The following is a 24,233-nucleotide window of genomic DNA, read 5'->3' as shown; positions in this document are numbered from 1 at the left end:
AAGCCTTCAAGTTAACAAGGACTGGCACTACTTATCCACCCAAAGCAATGCTATGGAGCCTCCTCTCCAGTAGTAGTCCTGAACTAAGAGATAGTCATGTCAAAGAAAATAATTTTAAAGGGGGCAAAATAGTCAGCCTAATAACATAATTAGACATTTTGTAAGTCAAAATTGAAGCAATTTCTGGACCATCAAAGATCTCAGGTATAATTTGCAACCACTCTAGGTACAGACTGCAAATGAGACAAATATTTTCCTTTCAATAGTAATTTTCACAGTTAATGCTTTGAAAGGATTCAGCAGAAAACTTCTCTAAAATTCCATTAATGTATTCAAACCCACATGTTTTAAGAACATCACATGCAACATGTTTCAGAAAGCTGTGTAAGATCCCCAGAACTTCTAACCCGTAGAAGACCAGAAGACAGTGTTAAAGAAATCAGGTAAAAATAGCCCCAGCTCCTATATTTTTATTTCCTTAGAAGTCACTAGCAAGAATTCAGCAAATATTAGTTTTGAGGCACTGGTATGTTTCCCCTTCTATCACTAGCAGAATGACACAGGCATAAAATTAGTTTTGAAATTCAATAGAGAAAAAGCATTCTACAAGCACTAAAAGTCTGGAAGCTTTGTGGCACAATATCATTTCCATTCTTTTAAGACACAAAACAATTCCATGCTCACAAGTAGTCGCTGCGTATTTACTACAAACCAGGAGTAACTGAACAGAGTTCAGACAGCACCTTAAAAAAACACGCCTACCTTTAGAGTCTGCAGAGACTACCTTAAAAGAGTGTGATTTCATTGCCAGTGAATATACTGATTAGACTTGTCAGTTTTACCCCAAATTGCCAATGACCACTGGATTTCCATAAACTGTTTATTTTGTTGTGCTGAAATATTACTTGAAGCAGTTACTCAAGCCATCAGTGAAAAATCAGGAGTTGCAGTTAACTAAGGTTATACAATTTTTTTTATTAGAGGTATAACTGGGATTATCCTGCTATGGACGAACCATAACTTATGTTTTAATGAATTTCAGCTAACTGTGAGACACAGTGTTCATACAAAATACTAGATCAGTGAGTAGAAGCAGGCAATGCAATGTATGCAATTTGTTCTGGAAAATTACTTTCTTAATTAAGTTCAGACACTTTATACATACAAGTCACTAGGCATAGTCAAAAAGATATCCTTTGGACCTTTAAAATGCTTTCTGTTAGTTGCCAAATGCATGATGCATGCTGAGACAAAAGCACCTAAGGGCACAACATAAACAGATGAACAAACAATTTATGCCAATAACTTAGAATTTGCCAAGCCTGTGAGAAATTAACACACAGGAGTTTTCTGCTTAAGTGGAACTTGGTTCAAAGGATTGAGAAATATTTAAAGAAACCTAAGGAAAAAATTGAAACTACATAGGATTTTTTATAGCAGTAATATGTTACAAAACTTGTATGCCAAGGTGTCAGTTGACAGGAGAGACTGCAGTTCAGCCAAACATTCAAAATTATTCTTTAAAAATCATTGTTCCTTCTCATTTTAAATAGCATATTTTAAAGCATAACAGTAGCTTGCAAGAGACTTGAAACATGAGGAAGCATACAACAAGAAGATACATTAGCATTTACTTTTCGATTTTTAAAATTTATTTTCAAAATATTTAACTTTGAAAATTTAGTAAACATTCAATTATTTTGGAAGTGGTTTCAAGAAGCTCCTTTGGCAGGAGGAGCCAAAAAACAAGCCTCAGAAGAATTTGAGTTTGCCCTCTGATTCAGACTTCATTAACTCAACAGCTGGAATAAATTAATTACTATTAAATCAATGCATTCTAGATTGTACTGCTTGTATAAAACTTAGCCATGTAATTTAAGCAATGAGATGACACTTTAAAGATAGTCTAAATACAGGGCTGGAATTAGAGCCAAGTGGAATTTATATTTTTGATAAAGTCATAATAAAAGACAACACTTTTAAGATGGACAAAGATGATTCAAAATCAGTTCTCACTGGTTTAAAGTCTATGGAAACTGGATGCTTTTAAGGAAGACAGACATCTCTCAGTCAGCACAGGTACAGACCACAGGACATCATGCCTTCAGATGAACTGGATGATCTCTCATTGTCTTCGCACCCCTTAAATCACTAATGACTGCATCAAGGGTTGAGTAACAGTGAAGTCCAGAGCTGCTGCTTAAATAGAGACTCACTTTAATCTCCCATCCCCAGATAGCCTCCTCTCTTGTTCTGCAATGAACATGTGACAGGGGAACTGATCTAGTTAAAAATCTCTCTCCTTTTTGCCAGTTTAACCTATAACAAGTGTGTTTCTCTCCTCTTGTTTCACTGTGCAGATGGGATGTCAGCTCAAAAAGGAGGCAAATGGGGCAGTAAAAAAGGGCAAGGAGATGACTGCTTACATTTGTATCTCATACGAAGAGACACATGCAGTATAGCTTAAACAACAGGGAATAGCAGTAAGAGTATTAAAGAGAGGTAATTACTTTCACGAGGACAGATTATACTGGTGGAAAAAGCAGGTGAGCTTTCAGATAAATTACTTTAGCAGATTATGCAACACATAAAAAAGAACAAAACTCGTCATGAAGTAAACATAACTATGCTAACCTTGAAAAACACACTTAGCACTCAGGCACCAGAGAAGCGTGTTAGCAATAAGCCAGATGACTGGTCACTGATGCATTTGGAAGAGGAATACATTGCAGTTAGTGAAATGATGCAGCAATACACAGAGCCAGTACTGAGGCTACAATTTTAAGGAGGCAACAGACATGACTTAATTACTTTCAGACATGCAAGATAACAGAGCATCATTTTCTGAGCAAGTATACTCGATACTACATGCTATCATCAGCCATACAATTAGACAACCCAATAAACACAAACACATCACCAGCTCTAATACAGGAAATTAGTGGAGGATACAGAATCATCTTTACCAGCTTTCCCTGTTGCTATATTCTTCCAGCAGAATCTTCCACTGGCCATCCCTGGGACACTAATAAAGCAGATCCTCACTGGGGACATCAGTTCTTTCACAGTCTTTTACCAAACACAAGTTCACACAGGTAAAGAGATGCTGCCTGCAATTTTGCTTCCCAAAAATGCACTTTTTTCATGTTTGAAGACTGACAATTTTAGGGTTATGCCTTTATAATGAGGGAACAAATCTAAAGTTTTAAAAGCCCACTACCTCATATGAACCTCACTGCAGTTTTATAGTAGATAACAAGCAATACTATTGAAAAAGGCTCTTGTGTTGCCTACTTATTTCCTCTTCCATGCTTCACCATGCCTTTTGCCATCTCTAGCAATTCATGTGGACTTAGGATTGGTCAGAGCTAATCTCTGGAACAATCCACCCTCTGCTTCCTGTTAACAAAGGAATCCTCCTCAGAGTAGACAGACTTAGGACTAGGAAGAAACAAGTGTGTTTATCAGATGACTTTACTCAACATACAGCTTGCTGTACTTGTGACATCTGACAACTGGCTGGCATAGCACCCTGCAGACAGAAAGGCAGCAATCTCACAGGGCTTCTATACTGAACACTGACTACTTGGTGATTCAGAAAAAAAAAACAAAACATCCAAACCAAAACAATAAAAACCCAGAAAACCCCCCCAACAAACAAAAAACCCCAACAACAAAAAAAACCAACCAAGCAAAAAAACCCCAACCAAACAACTCAGTAGTCCACTGAATCAAAACTAGTAACATTAGTGTATGGAATCACAGGATGGATTCTCTGAAAGTAAACTCAGAGAGAATGAACAGAAGCATTACACTCAGGATTTCCATGGTTTTACTTTCTCAAGTGGTGCCAGATCCACATGTGAGGCTGACAATGGAAGCCAGTGATACAGACAGCAAGGATTTAGGCATGATGGAAACAGGAATAACTTGTTAGGCATGCACATTAGTCATGCCCAGAGTCAGCACGCTAATAAGAGTTTTGGAACTTACAAACACTTCTACACTACTGCTAGAAATTTCATAATACATGGGAAGCTCAAATACTTGGCCTCACCTGACACCCCCAAAGAATCTCCAAGACATGGTGGAAGGAAGACAAACCAAAACAGGATAATTCTGAGAGCCTGCCAGCTCACTCAGCAATTCCAATGGGAGCAACAAACAACAGGCAGGTGGGGAATGGCACTGTCTGTGAAGGTTATATAAATATTTAATGGCATAAAATATCACAGGAAAGGAGAAGCCAAAAGAACTAAACTCCAACTATAGTAGAAGTGTCACGGTGTGACTTGGATTTGGCAGCTTTAATATATTTAATTTCTTTTAGAGATGGGACCCAGGAGTATAGACAAGGCAGGCTTACAACTTAGAAAGGTACAAGAAGAAATTTATTAATAACACAAAAAAAAAATATTCAGAATAAGGTCCCTAGATTGTTTCCTTCTCCCCTTCATTCAGCATTTCTTACCAACAAACATACAGAGAGTACTTCAGTTAGTGATACATTCAAATAATTAGTTCAGTTTACTTAAGAGAGAAAAGTCCCTTTTTAGTTCTGGCTTAGGGGGCGTCTTTTACCTTCACAATCCACATCCGCCCGGGAAAAAATATTGCAGATTATGATTTTTCCTCCCATTCTGTCACAGACCTTTCAGAGCTGTGCAATGGGTTATGTTACACACATGGGGGAGTACTTTTAAAGGCAGGCTGCTGAAAAACAAGATTCTCTTTATCTTCTTCACTATCAAATGTCTCTGTCTCTATTCCAGTCCCAAGACAGAGAGAGTTTCATTCACCGAGGCACAAAAGTCATCTCCTTCTTTATTAAATGTCTCTGTTCACTTTTCAGTCCCAGAACAGAGAGCTCTTATTTTCTCCAAGGCAAAAATAAGGTTCTTCTTTTCAAGCATCCAAACCTCCCCAGTGTATTTCACAGTTTAAAGGAATTTTAGTAAAGTCACCATTCCCTTAGCCCACAAAAAGGTTTTCAGCTACTTATCAGTTCGCATCTTTTCAATCTCTTCCCACCAAGAACTTTATCTTCATTGCGCTGACTTCTGAAGTCTCCAGGCTTTATTCCTTCCCATTCAGGAGAGCTTAGGAAAAATCGAAGATCTTATCCAGGCATGAAGAAGTTACAATTGTATCCAGATCGTGAAGAAACAGCATGGGCAGCTGGAGGCCTCTTCTCTCAGAAGGAGGAGGGAAGGGGGAAGGGAGAGCCTTTGGTGGCTCCCCGATCCCCCCCTGCTCGGCCATGCCACGTGGAGAGGGGAGCTCCGGGTGCGCAGGGCCATGCGGTCAGGAAGAGGGGCCGGGACCATGCGGCCGGGCCGGGCTCCCCGCAGAGCCGGGGCCGGGGTTCCAAGCCGGGCCCCCAGCAGAGCCGGGGTGACGAGCTGGGCCCCCTGCAAAGCTGGGGCACCGGGCCGGACTCCAGGCCGAGCCCAGAGCCGGGCCGCAGCCCCCGGACCGGGGGACCAGCACCCCCAGAGACCGGAAGCCGAAAGAGCCCGAACAAAGCTGATTCACTGTGATTTGTGAAAGCGAAATAACTTTTCATTGGTTTCCCGAGCTGTCCATCACCAAATCAGCTCTCTGATTGGTGTCAGCAGCCCACAGGGGAAGCTCCCAGAGACGGGAAAGCCCCTCCCACTTCCCAGCTCCAGGGGGCCTGCTCGGAGGTAAATCCACCCCTCTCCCCAAGCGCGTGAAACCAACACAAGAAGTCATACAATCAAGTAATAAACATGCATGATCAACTACACTACCAGTTCAAGAATATTAGAGTTTAAACTTTAAGAAAGGTAATAACAATGGACAACTGAAATCTCCTGATGTAAAGTGAACCCTGTGACTCACTAGAATGGCACACAGATTTATTTTTTTTCCCCAAATAATGACTTCTATCTCGAAAATTAGTGCTAGGATAGGACCTATGTGAAAAGATCTAATTTTTGGCTTAGTTTTGAGCAGTACACAAGACCTAGTTAAAGGACATGAAAGCTGCTCTGTAACTGTGCCTGCAATGCAATTATATTTCAACACCACAGCTGAATACAGTGTGACAAAAAACTATTGGCCCATGGGTAATTAATGTTAAGTGAGCAGTGTAAAAAAAAAAAAATAAATTAGCAACCCTCTCAAACCTGTTTCCCCTCAAAAACAACCCAAACAAACAAACCAACCCAAAACCACACAACCCTAAAAAGAGGAGGAAAAGAGATCCAGTAAAACCTCCTCACAGTTGGAAGCAAAACAAAAACAGTCAAAGGAATACATCAGCCCTTGCAATAAAAGCCGATCTACTGCATGATTAAATGGGGAAGTTAGGAAATTTGAGAAGTCAGCTTTTTAAAAACAGAAAGCTTGCTTAATGAGAACAGAAGAAATTAGAATACACATGGTAGATCAAAAGTAAACAGGAAATAGAACTTAATATTTTAGGGTAGCACCTTGCAAAGTTACTTAACTACACCAAAAGCAGGAAACCAACTAGAAAAACCATTGGTAACTCTTGCAGACCTAAATAAGAAAAGGATGGAGGACTGACAATACCAGTGAAGAGAAGCTCAGTGGAACACTATTCCCAGTATTTACCAGTGAAGCAACTGGGGAGACAGTCACCTCTATCTTCATAGAATATAGGAGTATATAGAGGGATGAGGTCAATTTGAATTAAGTACAGGGGAATCATTTGGCTGAACAGACAAGTCAGACATAGTTCACCAGGGCCAGAACAGGTCTTCCACAGGACAGTTCCAAACCTGATACTAAGGAACTGCTGGGCACAGGTTGCCAGTGTAACTCCAGAGCATACTAAAGACTCTAAAGGGACTGACACAACAGAAAAGCAAACACAATTTCTATCCCTGCAAAGTAGCAGCAGATCACTGAGCACAGACAACCAGCCTACTGGAAAGATACACACAGCTTCTCTGAGAGAAAATCCTACCAAGGACACAATACTTCCCCCGTCCCCACTGGTGCCAACTCTGAATTTCGGGACCCACTGTTGGATCCACAGAGTTACCGGGCTGAACACCAGATAGTCTTGTGGAAGCAATCCATCAGGACTATTTTGATAAAAAAAAATCGACTTGTAAATATAATCTTCAGCCACCCAAAATACGATCAAGACTTTCTGTGACAGCCTCCACACGGATCCGCTACACGTTGCGGGCTCCTCCACTATCTTAAAATCACAATCCAAAAGGTTTGCCATACATTGCAATGTCTGCAACTATGTGCATAAAAGCACCATGATATACCCAGATGAACTCAATAAGGGGAAAAAAAAAAATCCCTGTTTAGCCTTATATTCTAGCCTGTAAGCTTTGTTCCAATGACTGGGAATTAGATGTAGGGCAAACACTTGACAATATTGTTAACAGCAGAATCACAAAAGAAAATCTGCTATGTGATTGCTTTTTCTTCCACAGCTTCTGGATGTACTTGCAGGCACCAATCTACCTCCTCAATGTGCCAAAAGCTGGGAAAAATCATTGAGGTGGGTCCACAAAAAAAAAAATATATCCCTTCACAGTAATCTTTAGCACTGCTTGCTACAGCAGCAGGCTTACAGTCTCAACCAGGAGAGCATTTACCATCTCAGAGCAAAGACAAATTCAGGTTAGAACAACTTGAGCTACAGTTCTTGTCAGCCTAAAATTAATACTGGCTGGTTACAAGGGTCCCATCTTTCCCCAGACCACATGGGAAGACACATCCCTAAATGCCAGCTCTGACATTTAGCATACTAAAAAATTCAGAAAAAAAAAAAAAAAAAAAAAGTCTTCAAACTCAGCAAAAGAAATAATCTAACAAAAAGCAGCAGAGTATCTGCTGCTGACTTATCAACCAGAAACACCACAGCCAGAATACACTAATGAATGCAAGTAATTCAAGGGAGGATGTAGGGCACATGTATGAGGATGTTTTGTTTGCCTTGGACATGGAGTCTCATCCAAAGCCTGCATTTAACTCACATTACTTCCCCAAACCAGCAAACTACAGTCAGAGCATTAATTATGTCTGCAATATTCTTAGTATGCGAGTGAAGTCAGATTGGGAAATTGCACTCCAGTTCTATAATGTCATTTAACTGGCTCACAGGACACAAACACACTGCATGAGATAGTCAGCTATTCAACACTAACAAGACTAAAGAAAAACAAAATTCTGAAAGACCCAGAATTAATTTCAAAGACACTACAATGTTTCCACAACAAGCTTAAGCACTTCTTTCTAAAATTAAATATTCTCTCAAACACCACATGAGATGCAGTCTCTCATAACCATGTAGAGAAACCTTCAGTGAGATCCCTTCTCATGTCAAAACTGAATTTCAAAAATCATCCTATCAGACTGAAAACTCTGGAAAATAACCAGAGTGCATTTTAATTTTGACATATCAAAATCTGTGTGTGCATGTTTTGTTTTTGTTCACTAGATATTTTATAAATGCAAAAAAGCTAACGGCATCTTCAAAATTAACCTTGAAAATTACACATTTCTGAAGCTAACAGAAAATACAACTACACTGCACACCAGCAAAGTATATACACAGACTTTCAAAAGTATTATCAGGAGTTCTTTGAAAATACTGTATCCGACAACTATGTCACAAAAACGTGTGTAGTATTTAATTTAGTCTAAATTTTCTAGTTTTGTTGAAGACAGAAGACCAAAGTTGAAGACCAAAAAGCCCCTAACCAACTTACCACCTATGTGCTGACCCCATACAACCATGATTCAATCATTCTAGAAATTAGCTAAGATTAAATAAAATAAAACAGCTGCAGATCAAAACATTGATCTAAAGATTAATATTATTTTGTTGTTATTAAACCTGTACATTGGCTAATCAATTAAATTTCTAAACATCAAACCACTGGAGATTTCTCTTTACTCCAAAAAATCTAAACATTCGGCCATCCAACTGCCTATTTGTTTACATCAACACAGGCAAGGGTAGATAGCTTTTAAAGGTCTATGAAAAACACTACAAATCCCTTGAAAACAACAGAGAGGTCCAAATTGCTCCTTTTTGGACTTCTCACTGCAACGCTTCAGGGTGGCAGATCTCCTACTTTCACCTCTTCCAAGGCAGAATAATCCCACTTTTGTGGCACCTTGCTCCCAGACCTGACTTCAGGCTGCAACCTCAGATCTGACATCTGGAGGTTGGCACCAATTTTTCTTTCAGTAACCTGAGAAAGAAAGGTGGGTCTACACTGTGATTAGCAAGGTTTACTGAAAACTAAAGCATGGATTTACGTATTTGACTTTGCTCAGATACAGCCAGTGGAACAGCATCCACCTCAGGAACAGCACTCAGCTCTGTGCCAGACCACACACCAGGTGGTGGCACATCCGACCTCAGGGTGTGAGGTCAGACTTCCTCTGATCATCATTTCCAGTTTTAGCTCCACTAAAAGGCTGCCACTCCCTCAACTGCATCCAAGCCTGAAACACAGACAGCAGTGGGCATACTTCAGCTGATGGGGGAAACCTAAACTGAGATGAAGACAAACAGCAGGATGACCATATAAAAACAGTGATAAACAATCATGTTACCAGCTCTAGAAGCAATGATCACCTACTATATCACTTTATTGTTGTTTTGGTTAAAAAAAATAAATAAACAAAGCCATGCAACCCACCAAGTCACAGCTTTGCTTTAGAAGTCCTTCACACACAACAATTTCAAAATTATCAACTTGAAGTTTTCTGACATTTCAACATAAATTTGGAAACCCCAACTTTCCCTGACGTCTCAGGGTGAGCCTGTCTGTTCAGCTCCTTGTTACTCCCTTTCATAGAAACCGTGCTCCTACACTGCTCCATTTCTTTGCTGTCATGAAATGCTGTTCAAATAAAAATCAACTTTATTAGATGGCTGAAGTCAAGCAGTATCACTACTCCAAAAAACATTACTGCTTAACATACTTTGTCTGCTATTTGGATCCTTTGAGTTTTATTTTGGTAACCATTCTTATTAACAGCAAAAGATACTGCATTCAGAAAACCAACACCCCATTCCCTGTCGAACATGAACAATAGCAGAGTTATGGTTCACTTCCAATCTAGTGAAAAATTATTTATACACATAACATTCTCCAAATTCATAACCTCCACAGAGCCCTGTTATCGACCAATGTTTGCTTCTATTCATCTCCACTTCAAGAAAGTCATAAATCTTACTCAAACCAAAAGCAGGCTGGAAAGAAAGGCAAAAGCTTCTCTGTCAAAGCAAAACAATTTATTAGAGAATAAACCCCACTAAGTAAGTTAGTAATCCTGCTAGACCCAACCAGGTCAGAGAGCAGCAGCTTGGGCATCTCTGAATTCACAGTGAAACAAGTAATCTGCTCAAAAATAAGCTCTATCATAACTGCCTAAAGACAGTTCATCTAACAGTGCTTAGAGATAATAAAATTAATCTATCATCACTATTCCCCATGAACAATCTTTTTTATACAAGAAAAGCATCAGTGCCACAGTTTAAAACTAACTTATCCCCATATTCAGATACAGAATTCATTGGTGACAGCATTTAACTTCATGTCAGAAGTATCAGTGGATCATTAGTAATTACTATGGCTGCACATGAAGACAAGAACAACTTGGCAATGATCACTGGAGTCAGTCAAAAAACAAAACCCACAAGAGGAATTTTCAGGCAAGAAATAAAGACAATGAGATGATATGGAGAAGACAATCTTTGTCACATTATCATGGCAAAATTACCTTCTTCATTCTTTAAAACTTCATCACCAGAAGGTTTCTCAATCTAAAACATATTCCCAAAGCAGAAACAAACAAGGACCAGGATTACTGCTGTCTATCAGTCCCTTTCCAAGGGGAACCCACGAGAAGGTAAAACACCACACTGATGCCTAAAGCCCAATGAACTCAGAAGGATCTTTTAAACTATCAAATCTAGTAAGCTAACTACCAAAGGCAATGTGTCATATATATCTTATCATAAAGTAATCAAGATCTGTCTAAACCATTTGGATTGCTTTCCCCCACTAATCCTATTAGTGGTTACAATAATGCGACATTGCTCCAGAAAGTAGAAATCTTACACTCTAAATCTAAAACTAATTCACAGTCTTTTAATATCCTTTTGTTCTTCTAGCAGTACTGGCATCTGGTTTAAAGAGTTAATTTGTGTCCCTTTGTCATTCTCTTCCTATATACACATACATACGCACACACCAAAAGAAAAGAAAAAAAAAAAAATATACATATAGACAGACCAGCATACATACATACCTCCCCTCAATCAAATTTTGTACCTTTTAGTCTAAAGCAGCCCAGCCCTTCTCATCTTCCTTTACAAGTTGATTTCACACTTTCTAGAACTCTGGCTGCCCTGCTTTTCAAACACAAGATGTCTTTCTCCTGAGAGCCGGACAAACCATAAAATTTCACAAGTAAGCTCTCAGTCACTCCATTTTAAAACTGTATTAATACTTTTCTATTCTTACTTGTAATTACTCTTTAAAATAGCCACTTGTCCTTTATATATCTATAGCATAATTAAAGCCAAGCAATCTGATGGTCAACTGATAATACCAGAAAACCATTAAGGAGAGAAACAAACTCCTAACTTACAGAAACAGTTTTTATGTCTTCCTGAAGTACATGGCATTGTTCTAAAAAATACTGCTTTTTATTCAGTTTCTAACAGTATAGCCTCTGAAGTATTTCAACCATTACTGCAAAACATTCTCATCTTCCTTTAAACTTCACCTCAGTAAAACTTCATTTATAATCTACTCAATTCTAGTGGGGTGGGGTGTTGGGGAGAATTACTGCCAAAAGATATCACTTCGGGCTCCTTTTCTTTCTGCTCATCTCCACTTCCAACACTCAGTATATCAAGAGATCTTGTCTCTCTACACAACCATAACTCACTGGCTCTAGCAGGGCATGGAATGTATAAACACACCTTCTCCACAGCTTCAAAATGTCCATAAAAGAATGTGCTCATGCAACTTGAACAGAAACACAAGATGCAGTATGATTTTCGGAAGGTCTTGTCTTCAGCTTGTATTAGTAGACTTAAAACTGCATGAATTATTTTCAGGGAAACGAGTTGCTGAACAGTACCCTAAAATATGTAGGAGGATACTGTGACTATGAGAACCCTAAATTAAAAAACTATTCTGAAAAAAAAATCATTGCAAATTCTGTGACTTAAGTAAGAAGCAACAACAGCCTTTAACAGAGTCAAGCTAATATGAATACAACTGTGATTCATTTCAGACATAGTGGATTAAATGGGGAAAATGGGGATGGGATAAGCGGGAGGGGAAAAGGATATGCCTCCAAGTTGTCAATTTAGGCAAAAATATCCTGAGCCGAATCTGGAAAGCCTCTTGGCAGGGTAATCCAGTTAAGGGAAAGAACAATCACAATAACAGCCAATTTCTTTCTATACTAATATGATAAAGAAAAGTAGGTTCAGGTGCCTTATTTTTTACATTAAGAACAAAACGTAGGGTGATTGAAGATATCATCCAGGTTTGTTCATCATAGTCACATGGCCAGGAACAAAACACAACCCTTCAAAACACCACTGCAGTGATTCATCCGTAAGTCCCACTTGCCTCCTCTAACAACTTGCATATGGAGAAGTCGGACGGAACCTGCAAAGCCCCAGAAACTCTCAGAGGTCCAACAGCCATTCAGTATTTTTATGTAAGATTGTCTCTTTCTTCTTTTGACTAATCCAATCACTTAAAAACAAGTTGTGGCCTTATCAGTGGAACCATCTGAACATTACTAATCTCACTGCAATGGCCTCTTCCAATAAATTTCTGGCATCTCCAACCCTTATTTAGTGCAACCCAATTTAGTGCCAAGAGAGAGACCATTCTGAACTGGCTTAGTTTTCCTCTTCAGAGCAATTTCCATTAAACATTCTATATAAAATGACAACCAAGAAAGTGTATTATGCTTATGTTGCCTAACTATTGGATGTATATCTGCCATTCATACATTTATATGACCAGTGGCTAGACAAAGCGTAATACCTATCTCACATTGTAGCAGCAGAGTGTTCATCATGTTCCTCTACCTTCATCTAACCCTGTTTAGTTAACTATCTCAGCTCAGGACAAGGAAGAATCTGTTACTGCTGAGCATCTCAACATATTTGAAAATGAAGAAAGCATACTTAAATTATCAGGATAGCAAAGGGTAGTACGTTGTCTTTGAGTAGATTATTCCAAGACATTTACATTTATATTACACATGTGATTAAACATAACACCTTGAAATCCTCCAAAAGGAAAAAAAAAAAAAAAAAAAAAAAAAAAAGGGGGGGTGGGAAGGAAGCAGCTGGCACTAAAGAACCTGAAGCACAGATTTCATGTTCTCCCAAAAAGAGGCACTGCTGGGAGCTACTTTATGCAGTAAATTTAAATTTTCTACCTTAAAAGCTCAAACTGTCCAAGCACAGAAAACTGCAATAATTCATCCTTGAGGTGAAAAGAGACCACAGTGGTTAAGTGTACACAGGAATACTTGTTTCACTTGAACCTTTTTCCTGTGAATTAAAAAAAAGGTAATTTGTGTTCCATTTATCCTTCTTTATAACACTTTAATACTTGGGTTTATCCAGTATTCCTTCCAGATGAACAGCCCCAGTCTTCATACAGTCTCTCAACTTTTAGTCCCAGTATTTCAGAGGAATTCAGGTACTATGGTGGGAAATGTTCTGCGTGAGATTTCTGCCTCTTCTCTACCTGATAATTTTTCAATTTTAGTTGAACAGAATCAGAGTCAAAATCCTGCTCCTATTTCTTAAGGAAGAATGACCCTCATTACTACAACTTCACATTCTATCAGCATCTTATTAGGGAATCAGTTTTAATACTACATTAACATTTAGTTCTTCAGTTTGGATAACTGCTTATACAACACTGAACCAAAAGAACTTGCCTTCTATTAGTTGATTTGCAGTTTTTCATTTGTGTCAGTGGCTTACTGGAGTTTTGTTCCCGTCATGCTTAAGAGATACTTCAACTGTAATTAGTCACCTCCCTTCAGGCACTGCAGCACTCTTTGAAGAGGGCTTCTCTCCTCACTACATCTTTTCTGTGGGTTTTTCAAGCACCTGCTCAACCTCCAGCACCCTCTCTGCAGAAACACTACTTGGAGAAGGTTGGTGCAGCACTTTTTTTGCAGACTTAATGTGGTAGTCAAATAAAGTATTGAGGACTACAAAAATATGCTTTTTCTACCTCATAAAGGTCCTTACAAGGGACTTCTGACTAGCATATGATCTTTCTCAAAAGTCAATCTTTCAGCAAGTTTATTTATACAGAAAAGAACAGCCTTGCAAACTTGCCATTGCTTGGCAGCTGAACTTACCCCTTTGTGCTCACTTACTGCCTAAGGAAAACAGAGTGACACCCAACCCTTATATTCTTACAGTCACCTAGAAAAAGGGGCTGGAAGCAACGAGATTTACTTAGCTGGCCCACAATGCTGTCCACGAGTGAAGAATCACATGCTTTTTTCTACCTTAAAACACCTAAACTTCATTAATTCTTTAGCTTCACCCATAGAATCTGTGCACAAAGCACCTCACGGAAAACAGAGAAATGTTTTAACTTTCAGAAACGTTAAAACAGAAGCGATACTGATGCTAAAGATAAAAACTTATTACAGGGATCCTTCTCTTCCTCTCTCTTCTGTCTCAAACATGGCCTCCAAGTTCCACTCAGTAAAGCAGAGAGCCTCACAGATGCTAGAACCTATGGTGTGCCAACAAAGCCTGGAGAGGAGACATCTTTGGTGGCAGAGGGGCAAAAGATAAATTACAAGAGTAAGTCCATGGTACATATGTAACAATCACTGCAGCCCTAGGTTCAACTTCAAAGGCGCCACAGATTTCAAGCTAATGGAAAGAAAAGCATAAGGTGAGATTTTATATACCATTAAGGACTGTGAGAACTCCATCTTTATAACGTACGAGTGTTTTGGGAAGACATACAGATCTCTATATGGCTGCTGTCCCAGTGACCTTGCCACAACTCCACAGAGCTGTTCTACCTTCCGTAAAATATCATTCTCGTGAAATTAGCACTTTAATAATCCTGGCTGCAAATATTTGGTGCAGCAAAGCAATATCCACATACTCACAACAAGCACTGCCTTCCAGGAAGTTATCAAAGCCCAGCCAGATTACAAAAACTTCATGCATATCCTGTAAGGCAGGAACACAGACATGCAGTCTGTTAGGGGACACAAGTTGTGAAGGCGTGACACAAATGCAAAAAATAAAGATCTCAGCAAATATGTTTCTGACCAACGGAACACGAAGGTATTGCACTTCAGAAATGAAGCTACTTACATTGATTCCTTCAGGCCAACACCCCAGTCATGAAAATTAATGGCTTTTTAGAAGGTCAAGCCGAGGAACGATCCTGATAGCACTGGACTGATAAACTGCCCAGCTTTTGGTCAGCATATACCACAGTACTATCACACAGTGAGGAAGTGCAGCACTAGGACCAACTCATCAGCCATATTCCACTTGAGAGCTATTGCACTCGCATGCTTTGTTATCAAGGACATGTTTTTAACAATCTGTCAATTAACCACAGTAGAGCTGCCCCATCTTGTTATTTAAATGCGAACTTTGCAATGCTAAGCTGAGTACCAATCTTAATGACCCACTCTTCAGCAGCATAAACATTAAAAAAAAAAAGTCAAGCATTTTCATAATGCTTTGCTAATGAGGGTCAGGGCCTGACTGGACTTGTTTTGGCCTACAGCCTAGCAACAGTTTCTGTATTGGCCAAACTCTGGTGAGCCTACTATTATTTTTAAATAATTTACATATTTCCTGCCTACCATGGAGACTCTTGCCACAAACCACCAGTATATGGTATATATCAAACAACTAACACTTCTACTTCTAAAGACAATAATTTGATGCTACACAAAACCCACACTTAACTGTAAACAGTTAATGCAAAAACAGACAGCTTCGCGTACTGAGCTTGCTCCATTAATTATGGCATGAATTTTGAGAGAACCAAAAACGAAGGACTATGTTTCATTCATTGACTGATAAGAGTCTAGATCTGTAAACTAAGCAAAATTAATTAGCCCAGGGCTCCAAACTTTTATTTTCTGGTTCTCTCTTAACTGTCAGAGACCAAAAAGTGCCAACATTAAATTTCTCTTGTTTTAGTGTTCCATGCTAGATAACATTACTACTATATTTAACTCACAACTGAAGAGAATGCAGAGCTGCATACTCTTTCAGCAGCTCCAAATAAAATATTTGCATTCTCAATAATTTAACATCTCAACAATTTCTAGCAAATAAATATTGAAGTTAGATGTATGTGGAAGTAAACCAAATCTAGACAGAAAATATATTTTTCTGACAAAAAGTTTAAATGTCAAAAATAATAAGATTTGAATTTCCATGAAAATCTTTAGCAGGAACCTAAAGCACAAAATAGAATAAAGAAAATATGACAAACAGTATGAATGTAACTAAACCAAAGGAGACAATAAAAATGAATGACCAGACTGATAGCACAAGGAGAGGTGGTTGCAGACTCCTCTTCACCCTACAAGGAGTATGAGGACAATTAACTTCCAGAGAACTAGTACTGCAGAGAATCAGAGCACTTATTATAACTTTGTGGTGACTGCTTTTAGCTAAAGAAACAAAACCAGCGTCTATCCTTAAGACTGTCAATTATTTGATTTCCTGTACTAATAGGAACTACCTCATCTGCACATAAGAACAGCTCACTAAAGTGAACTTATGAAGGATAAAGTCCTCAAATTACAGATTACCTAATTTGGAGTTTATCATAGCATTATTTTCTCAGTTCACCAATCATATCAGAGGATGAACCTACTGCAAAGACAACTTCTTTCTGAAGCCATGCAGCCTTATCTCTTCCGCCCCTCTGCTGCACCAAGATGCATTCATCAGATCTGCTTTCAAATATGCTGGAAATTCCCTGCTGAGCACTGCCAATGCCAGCCACTATACACATTCTCTACTACACTATATTTTCAAAGCATCTACCACAGAATGCCACTCTGAAAGAAGCACTACTTCATATTCCAACATTTAACATTCAACAGTAAAGACCAATACACCTTGTTAATTCAGAAGAAAATATTGAACCTTATACAAATCCACGTGATACACACATGAAAACCAGAATGAAGTCAAACAGACACACAGATATGAAAGAACACTTCCCTGTATGTTTCCTTGTTATCTTTGGCCATGACCAGCTATCATTATAGCTGTTGTGTAATACTGGAGGGTAACAATAAATACAAATTATTATTATTGAAGTCTGCCAAAAACTGTGTCTCCACTGACATACAACCAAGTCCTGCAGAAAAAAAACAAAATTTCATATTCCTGGCATCAAGAGCAGTAATGACAATAGGTACAGCTCAACTCTGCATAGGGATTGCAGAGAAAGAACACTGCTGGGTTTTTAAAGACAATATGAAATACTAAGTTTCCAGACAAAGTTTCAAAGAAAAGCTTGTAAAGAAGCATATACCAAAGCAAGCAAGTTATTAAAAGCAATGTTCCAACATTACAGTAAATTACAGAGACTAAAGCAGGAGATTGGGCTGCAGCCAAGAAACAAGAAATTGAGAAAAGCATGAAATCCTATCAACTGCAAGCCATAACATTTTTATTCACGTGTATGTGTAAGCATATGTACACATCTATAGAGAAGTCTCATCTCTCTTCAATGCCTTAAGAGAAAGCATTGGACAGTTAACACTGCAGGAAAAAGTCAGCTTTGGGGCTGTACAGGAAGATTTTAAACTATTTAAATCTAAATTATTAGCAATTCTCCACCATTACCAACACTTTATGAAGACACAGTAACTAAGAAAAAATCCTGGATATCCAGTAATCCTCAAACCGGTTCTTTACTACAAGGTTAAGTTACACTCACTTTGAGTAGAATCACAACTTTCCTTGAGTGAGAAAACTAATGGGCACAAGACTATCTATCTCTGTATTTTTAAGCTGCATTGAATTGAAATGTTTCCAAACTTAACTAACAAAACATTATGGTAGTGGAGTACTGCTACCCCATACCTTTTCAGATTATGTAAATTAACAGATCTTAGACCTGAAAACACAATTAAATACAAAAGTCAGGCACATCAACATGGCCGTAGATCTGCATCTCTGTCCTGTAGCCAAACAAATGCTGCAAAATATCACAAGTCATCAATGAAAAAAGGAACAGATCAATTTCTGAACTGAGTCTTTAGCTCAAAACTGGCTATCACCTGGATAATATTTTAATCCAGAGGTCTTCAATCACAGAAGATGGTCAAGCCATACAGATTATTCCTGTGGCAAAGAACGTGGTAGCTAGCAACACTTCCACATGTGCACAGGGCTGTCAGCTTCCCTAAAGCATCAGAACCACCACAGGTACAGAGGTCAGCCACAGGCAGCACCTACTGCCTCTGGCACAAAGGCAATCCCCCGACAGTTGAGGAAGATGTGAGCCAGTCTTCATCTAGGTATTTGAATACAATTTCGAGAGAGCTGTTCAGACAGACGGGAAATAGGGCACAGGCCCCATCACTCATTCCAGCTGCAAACTTGTGTTCTTGGTTACCAAGTAGCAGATGACTGGGGCACTTATTCCCCTTACAAATCATGTCAAGTATAGGTGGTCACCACTAAAATAATCCTGCTCACTAGCAGGAAACCTTCAAGAAGGGACTACAAAAAGCAAACAACTGGCAAAAGAGTTAACATGATGGACTGCCAAAAATGTCTTCTCCACAAAGATGTTGATATTAAAATTAAGTAGGCAAGATGAAGAGCTTGAAGCAGACACTGTGCAGGAGAAAAACACAGAAAAGTGATTTCTATGTGCCAAGGGAAATCATTACAGTGAGCAGAGATGTGAAATTCTAAGAAAAAAGTCCTCCTCATTCCCCACAGCACAGCTTCAACTGAACTTCTCTTCATACACTTACTCTCCCCCTCTCTTGTCACAACCTTACTGGACTTCCACTCAAACACTTTCCTACTAGAAGGAAAACAGCAGAGAGCAGCAGTGTGCACCTTGAGCCCCTTCACCCTAGTAGACACTTCCTTTCCACTTCCACAATGGAAGGCTGGACATAGTATTGTTTCCACTAACCATGATGGCCCATATTGTGTATTGCACAAGACCAAACCAGAAAAGCAACAGAGGGATAGGAGTTGTCAGAAAGGCAAGAAACACAGGAAAAAAAGGCTACTCAGTTTTCCTTCTCCATAAATGAGTGGGCTAAAATGCTTCTACGACTCTTCCTGCATCCCCTTACAACTCATTTCTATGGACACTTCTAAAAAAAAAACAACCTGTTTTTAAACAAGTTCAGTGTCCTATAACTTACTCATCAAACTGAGTCTCAAAAACACACTTTAAATTACACTTTGTCCAAGAGGTAATTTCGTCTGGGTCAGCAATTTTCAAATTTTATATCAGTGTTCACACCACCAGGGTAATTTCTACATGCCTTCTGCACCTGAAGTTTGAGAGCCACCACACTGGTGGAAGCAACGCACAGGACCTGTAGGCCATATCTTACAAAGAAGGTAAAGGATGGCTTAGAGAGCAAACCAAAGTGAAGTGATACTAAAGGTATGAGAAAGTTCTTCAATTAAGAGTGACAGAATAAAATGTCAGCAGATCCATGGAACCTTCAAGAAGAGATGAAGTTCATTGTTGGAAACACTCACTCAGCCTATTCTCAACAAAATACTGCTGGAGAGATTCAGTGTCTTCCAGCTAACTTCTTTTAACTCTGTGAGTCACCACCCTCTCCAGCCCAACACCTCCCAAGCAAGACATCCTATTCTCTGTGATGTAGGAACTTGAGATGGGAAAATGCCAACTATTTCATCCATGTACAGGTTGCCCCAGAGTTCAAAACCTACACCCTTTCAAAACAAGCTTTTCGACTCACTCCTACTGCCTTGAATTTGCTGCCCTGACACTGTACTCATTTTGGCATCAGAAAGTCAGAAAAATCCAGAGATGTCAAAAGCAGGTTTTGTTGTAAAGACAATATGCCAGAACCCCTTGTCCAAATGATTCAGCCACCTGCTTTTCTTTGATCATGCCCAGTTTCATTGTTCAAAGACCTGCAAGGAATATGAGTCATATTTCTGTGAGGATACCTGACCACAGGTCTTTCATCCTCCCTGTAATTAACGTAACTTTAAAAAATAATTCTATAATTTACATACAAACATTTTAGGCTATTTCTCTTATACCAGATATTTCAGTCTGTGGACAAAGCCTCCAAATGAACTTGAGGCAGAAATGTGGAAAAACTGAAAAACACCACTTCTCAGGTTTTTTTTGCTGTACAGGATGAAGACCAGCATCGAAGTCAACATCTTATCTTTGTGAGTTACCCTGTTATCGATAAGACTGCCTGCAAATATTGTGAATGCCAGAAATAATGTTACCTCTGAACACTTAACAGGAGCATTTGTTCACCGACCTAAAATTTTACGTGTAATACTGAACAACTACACAAACATAATCAGCTCACCAGGCTGCTGAAAACAGTTCTGCCATCTGTCTGCTTATTCCCACCTCATACTTGTGCAGACTTCACTTTGTGAAGCCATGCAATGATCCAGAGAGAACCAAATTCTGTAAACAATCAGTGAAAAATATAAAATTATTGTTAGATCATCTTCTGATCTATATAACTATGCATGCTGGCACAAGCAGAAATTTCATAATTTTAATGATGTGCCACTTTCTAAAATCTAGAAGTTCAGAAGTTGATGCAGCAACTTTTCACCAGGTCTAGCAACTAAATCTGAAGAATAATTAAAATAATTTTGCTTAGCTTGCAATTGTGTTGTTGTTAAAGTAAGAAGTGGGAGGAAAAAAGTGATCTACTTCTTACTAAGAGGAATCAAAGTGCTTACTGGAAAATATATCAGTGCTGAGATCTTCACCCCGCCTCAGTTTCTTCCACTAATAAAAGACAGTAGAACTAATCTGTTCAACAAAACATTCTGTAATACACATAAAAAGAAACGTAACATTGTTACAGAGACACAGACAGAATTCAACTCTCTTAGGGTAATGAAAGAGTGAAACAGCATAAAGCTGATGTTGCAACCTATAGTGGTCTGGCATGGAGAACAGACACAGTACAGCAAAATGGCTACTCAGAGCAGCACTTGGTATCTACAAAAGGACAGACATGGATTTGCAGAAGATTTGCAGAAGGGTAAAGAAACTCACAGTGGAGTCTCCCTACCCTCCTTTCATTATTGGTACTCTGATGAAATCACATAGGAGTTATGAAGAGCATATAGGGAAGACTTGCTGGGGTGGCAGGTTAAGTAGGAATCCACAGAACTGGGTTGTAATGACAGCAGCCGAAAGTATGCAAGAGATGTATAGATCTTGGGTGTTAGAACAGCAAGGACTACAAACAAGATTATTATTACATTACATTTTCAAACATCAAGAAGCATACACTACATCTCATTAATGAAACACAGACTACTCAATAACTGTTTGGATTGGTGAAGGTGCACGAGGGACCAAAAAATTTGTATTCAGTAAGTACTGAGAAACCATAGGCTCTCACAAACTTCATAGTCATGCTATACATAAGAGGAAAAAAAGTGACATGCACTTTGGTGGACCAACATGGTCGAGTCTCAGCTGGAGCTTGGAAACTCACCACATGAGCTCCATTCCATTTAAAAGCAAAGTAAACCAGTGGAAATTCAACCCCTTACATTAACTCTGCAATCAAATAGACTTGGATCATGCAGCAACTCAGTAACCCATCCCAGCTGGGAGGAAGTAACTTCCTCTCAGAGAGAAGTTATTCCCTGAAGTGTCTGAGCTGTATCTGAGGCAGCATGCCCGGCTCCCCGGCACAGGCAGGCTGCAGGTGCTGACGTGCTGGGCAACACCATTCTTGTGGGTCACTTCCGAAGGTGTTGGGGCACAGGGGTCAAGACAAACACGAACAAGAGTGGCCAGGGATGGGAATAAAACAGGCCCTCGTTGGACACTATTGCAAGGAAACTTGGGAGGCCAGAGAAAGGATGGAAGTAGCAGGGGCTCATGTGATCTGTTCAAAACTGTGAATTTGATGTGGTGGGTTATTCAGGGACACGGGATGTCTAACACTGAGTGATCTTCAGGAAGTCATTACAAAGCAAGGACTCTGCACGATATGAGACTAAATTAACGTTACAAGTGCCTGGCACAGGAAATGCACAAGTACACCAGTGTTCACAAATCAGGTACTCACACGACAGGGCTCTTACACTGGGTTCTCACCATCCAGCACTGGAGAAGGAGAGGGCCGCACTCATGCAGAACGCATGGACAGCAAGAGGCTGCCTCTAGTGAAGGGGTCCCAGTAAGGACTCCTGGTGAAACAAGCGGGGAGCGGGCTATTCGGGCACTGCTGAATACAAGCCCACGAGCGCAGAGAGGGCACTGCTCATGTAGCACGGCAGCCGGAGGTAGCCGCGGAACCCGAGGAGCGAAGCCCGCCACAAAGGCGGGCGCTCGGAGCAGGGCGCTACCACGGGTGTGAGGGATCACGGAGAAAAGGCCATCAGCGAGCCCCTGGCGCGACGAGCCAAGAGGGGCCGGGGAGGGGTCACCGAGCCGGCGGGCAGCACGGCGCTCCCCGGGGCGAACCCGGCGCGGGAGGGCAGCTCGGCTGCCGGGGAGCGGGGTCGCCCGCGGGCCGGGCCCGGGGACAGGCGTGGGGCCAGGCGAGGACAGCGGCCGGGCGGCGGCAGCGGGGAAGGCGCCGGGAGGGAGGCGGGAGCCGGCGGGGAGGGAGGGAGGGAGGGAGGGGGCCCGGCCAGGGGGGAGCCGGGCGGGACGGGCGCGCACGAGGCGCCCACGCGGGCGGTCGCGGCTATACTCACTATGGGTCGTTGGTGAAGCGAGGGCTCCGCGGGGGCTGGTATCCGTACAGGTGGCAGTAAAGCACATCGAAGCAGAAGCAGCACATCTCGGCCGACACCACCATCTTCCTGCAACCGGGCCCGCCGGAGCCGGGGGAGGCGAGCAGCGAGGACGCCGGCGGGGAGAGGCCGGCGGGGCCCCCGCCACAGCTGGGCGGCAGCGGCGGGGACAGGGCGCAGCCGGCGGCGCCCCCCGCCAGCCCCCCGAGGCTGTTCAGGCGGGAGCCCCCCGGCGGGGGCAGCGCCCCCGGCTCGCCCCCCGCCGCTGCCGCCCCGCCGCAGTGGGAGCCGCCGCCGCCGCCACCCGGGCCGGCCGAACCCGAAGGAGGGGAACTGGAGAGTTTCTGCTTCTTCACCCCGCAGCAACCCGCCGCCATCTTGGAGCCGTCTCCCCCCACGCAGCGCTTCCGACCCATGGCGGGGGGGCCGGCCGGCCGGCCGGGGGACGTGCGGCGGCCTGCTCCGCCTCCTGCCGCGCCCGCTTCGCCTGCACGGGGAGGGGGCGGGAAAGGGAAGGATGTACGAGGAGCGAGAGGGAGAGGAGGATCAGCAGGGGAGAGGGGTTAAGAAGAGACAGAGAGAGCTGTGTTAGAGCGACCCGGTGAGCGGCCCCGGCGGCCAGGGCTGGGCCTGAGGGGGCAGCGTGGCCCGCAGGTATGGCGGCCTTTCCCCTCCCCTACACAGGCCGAGCCGCCCCTCTCGCTTCCCCCCGCGCTTTATCTCCTCCTTCTGCCAGGGAAGTGGAGCAACTCCACCTCGCGTGCTACAAAAAAAAAAAAAAAAAAAAAACAAAAAAACCCACAAATCCTAGCTCTGCAGGCGCCGTACGGCAGGAGCAAAGCCCTTGGGATGGTTAAAAGCACCCTGCTATATAATTCAAGTGACCTGAAATGCCACCTTCTGTGTTGGAGCTGCCTGGCTGGGAGCCTAGAGAGAATGCTTGGATGCGGCTATTAAGCGTGCAATCGTGACGGCTAAAAGCCACGAGCTTTAGATGTATATGTATGTATCTTTTTTAGATTACAGCCGTAGCAATTACTTCACAACCAGTAAGTAGCAGCTCGGAGCGTAGGCCCGCTAGGGAAGGGAAGTTCAGAGGAAAAAGGATACGAGTTCCTGCTGTTCTCCAGAAACCAAAAGTTAAGCTTATTAAGGAGGGGAAATGTGTTTTATATTACTGTTCTGTGTTAGCCTCACATGTAGATCTATTGAA

General features: G+C 41.3%; 1 protein-coding gene across 6 annotated transcripts in view; it reads right to left on the bottom strand.

Moving 5' to 3' along the window:
* The window catches only part of AMMECR1 (AMMECR nuclear protein 1), a 74,182-nt gene extending 50,653 nt beyond the window's left edge, over nt 1-23,529 (bottom strand). For all 6 annotated transcript variants that reach the window (XM_056491607.1, XM_056491605.1, XM_056491606.1 and 3 more), the window contains exon 1: nt 22,982-23,529. In XM_056491607.1, coding sequence (XP_056347582.1) covers nt 22,982-23,436 — 455 coding nt within the window. In that variant the 5' untranslated portion in view covers nt 23,437-23,529. The remainder of the gene's footprint in view (nt 1-22,981) is intronic.
* Nucleotides 23,530-24,233: the final 704 nt, after the last annotated feature.

Source organism: Oenanthe melanoleuca, chromosome 4A, assembly GCF_029582105.1.
Source record: "Oenanthe melanoleuca isolate GR-GAL-2019-014 chromosome 4A, OMel1.0, whole genome shotgun sequence".
In the NCBI taxonomy this organism is placed as follows: domain Eukaryota; kingdom Metazoa; phylum Chordata; class Aves; order Passeriformes; family Muscicapidae; genus Oenanthe; species Oenanthe melanoleuca.
Note: the sequence above shows the minus strand (reverse complement) of the source record. Positions and strands in the feature narration are given on the sequence as shown.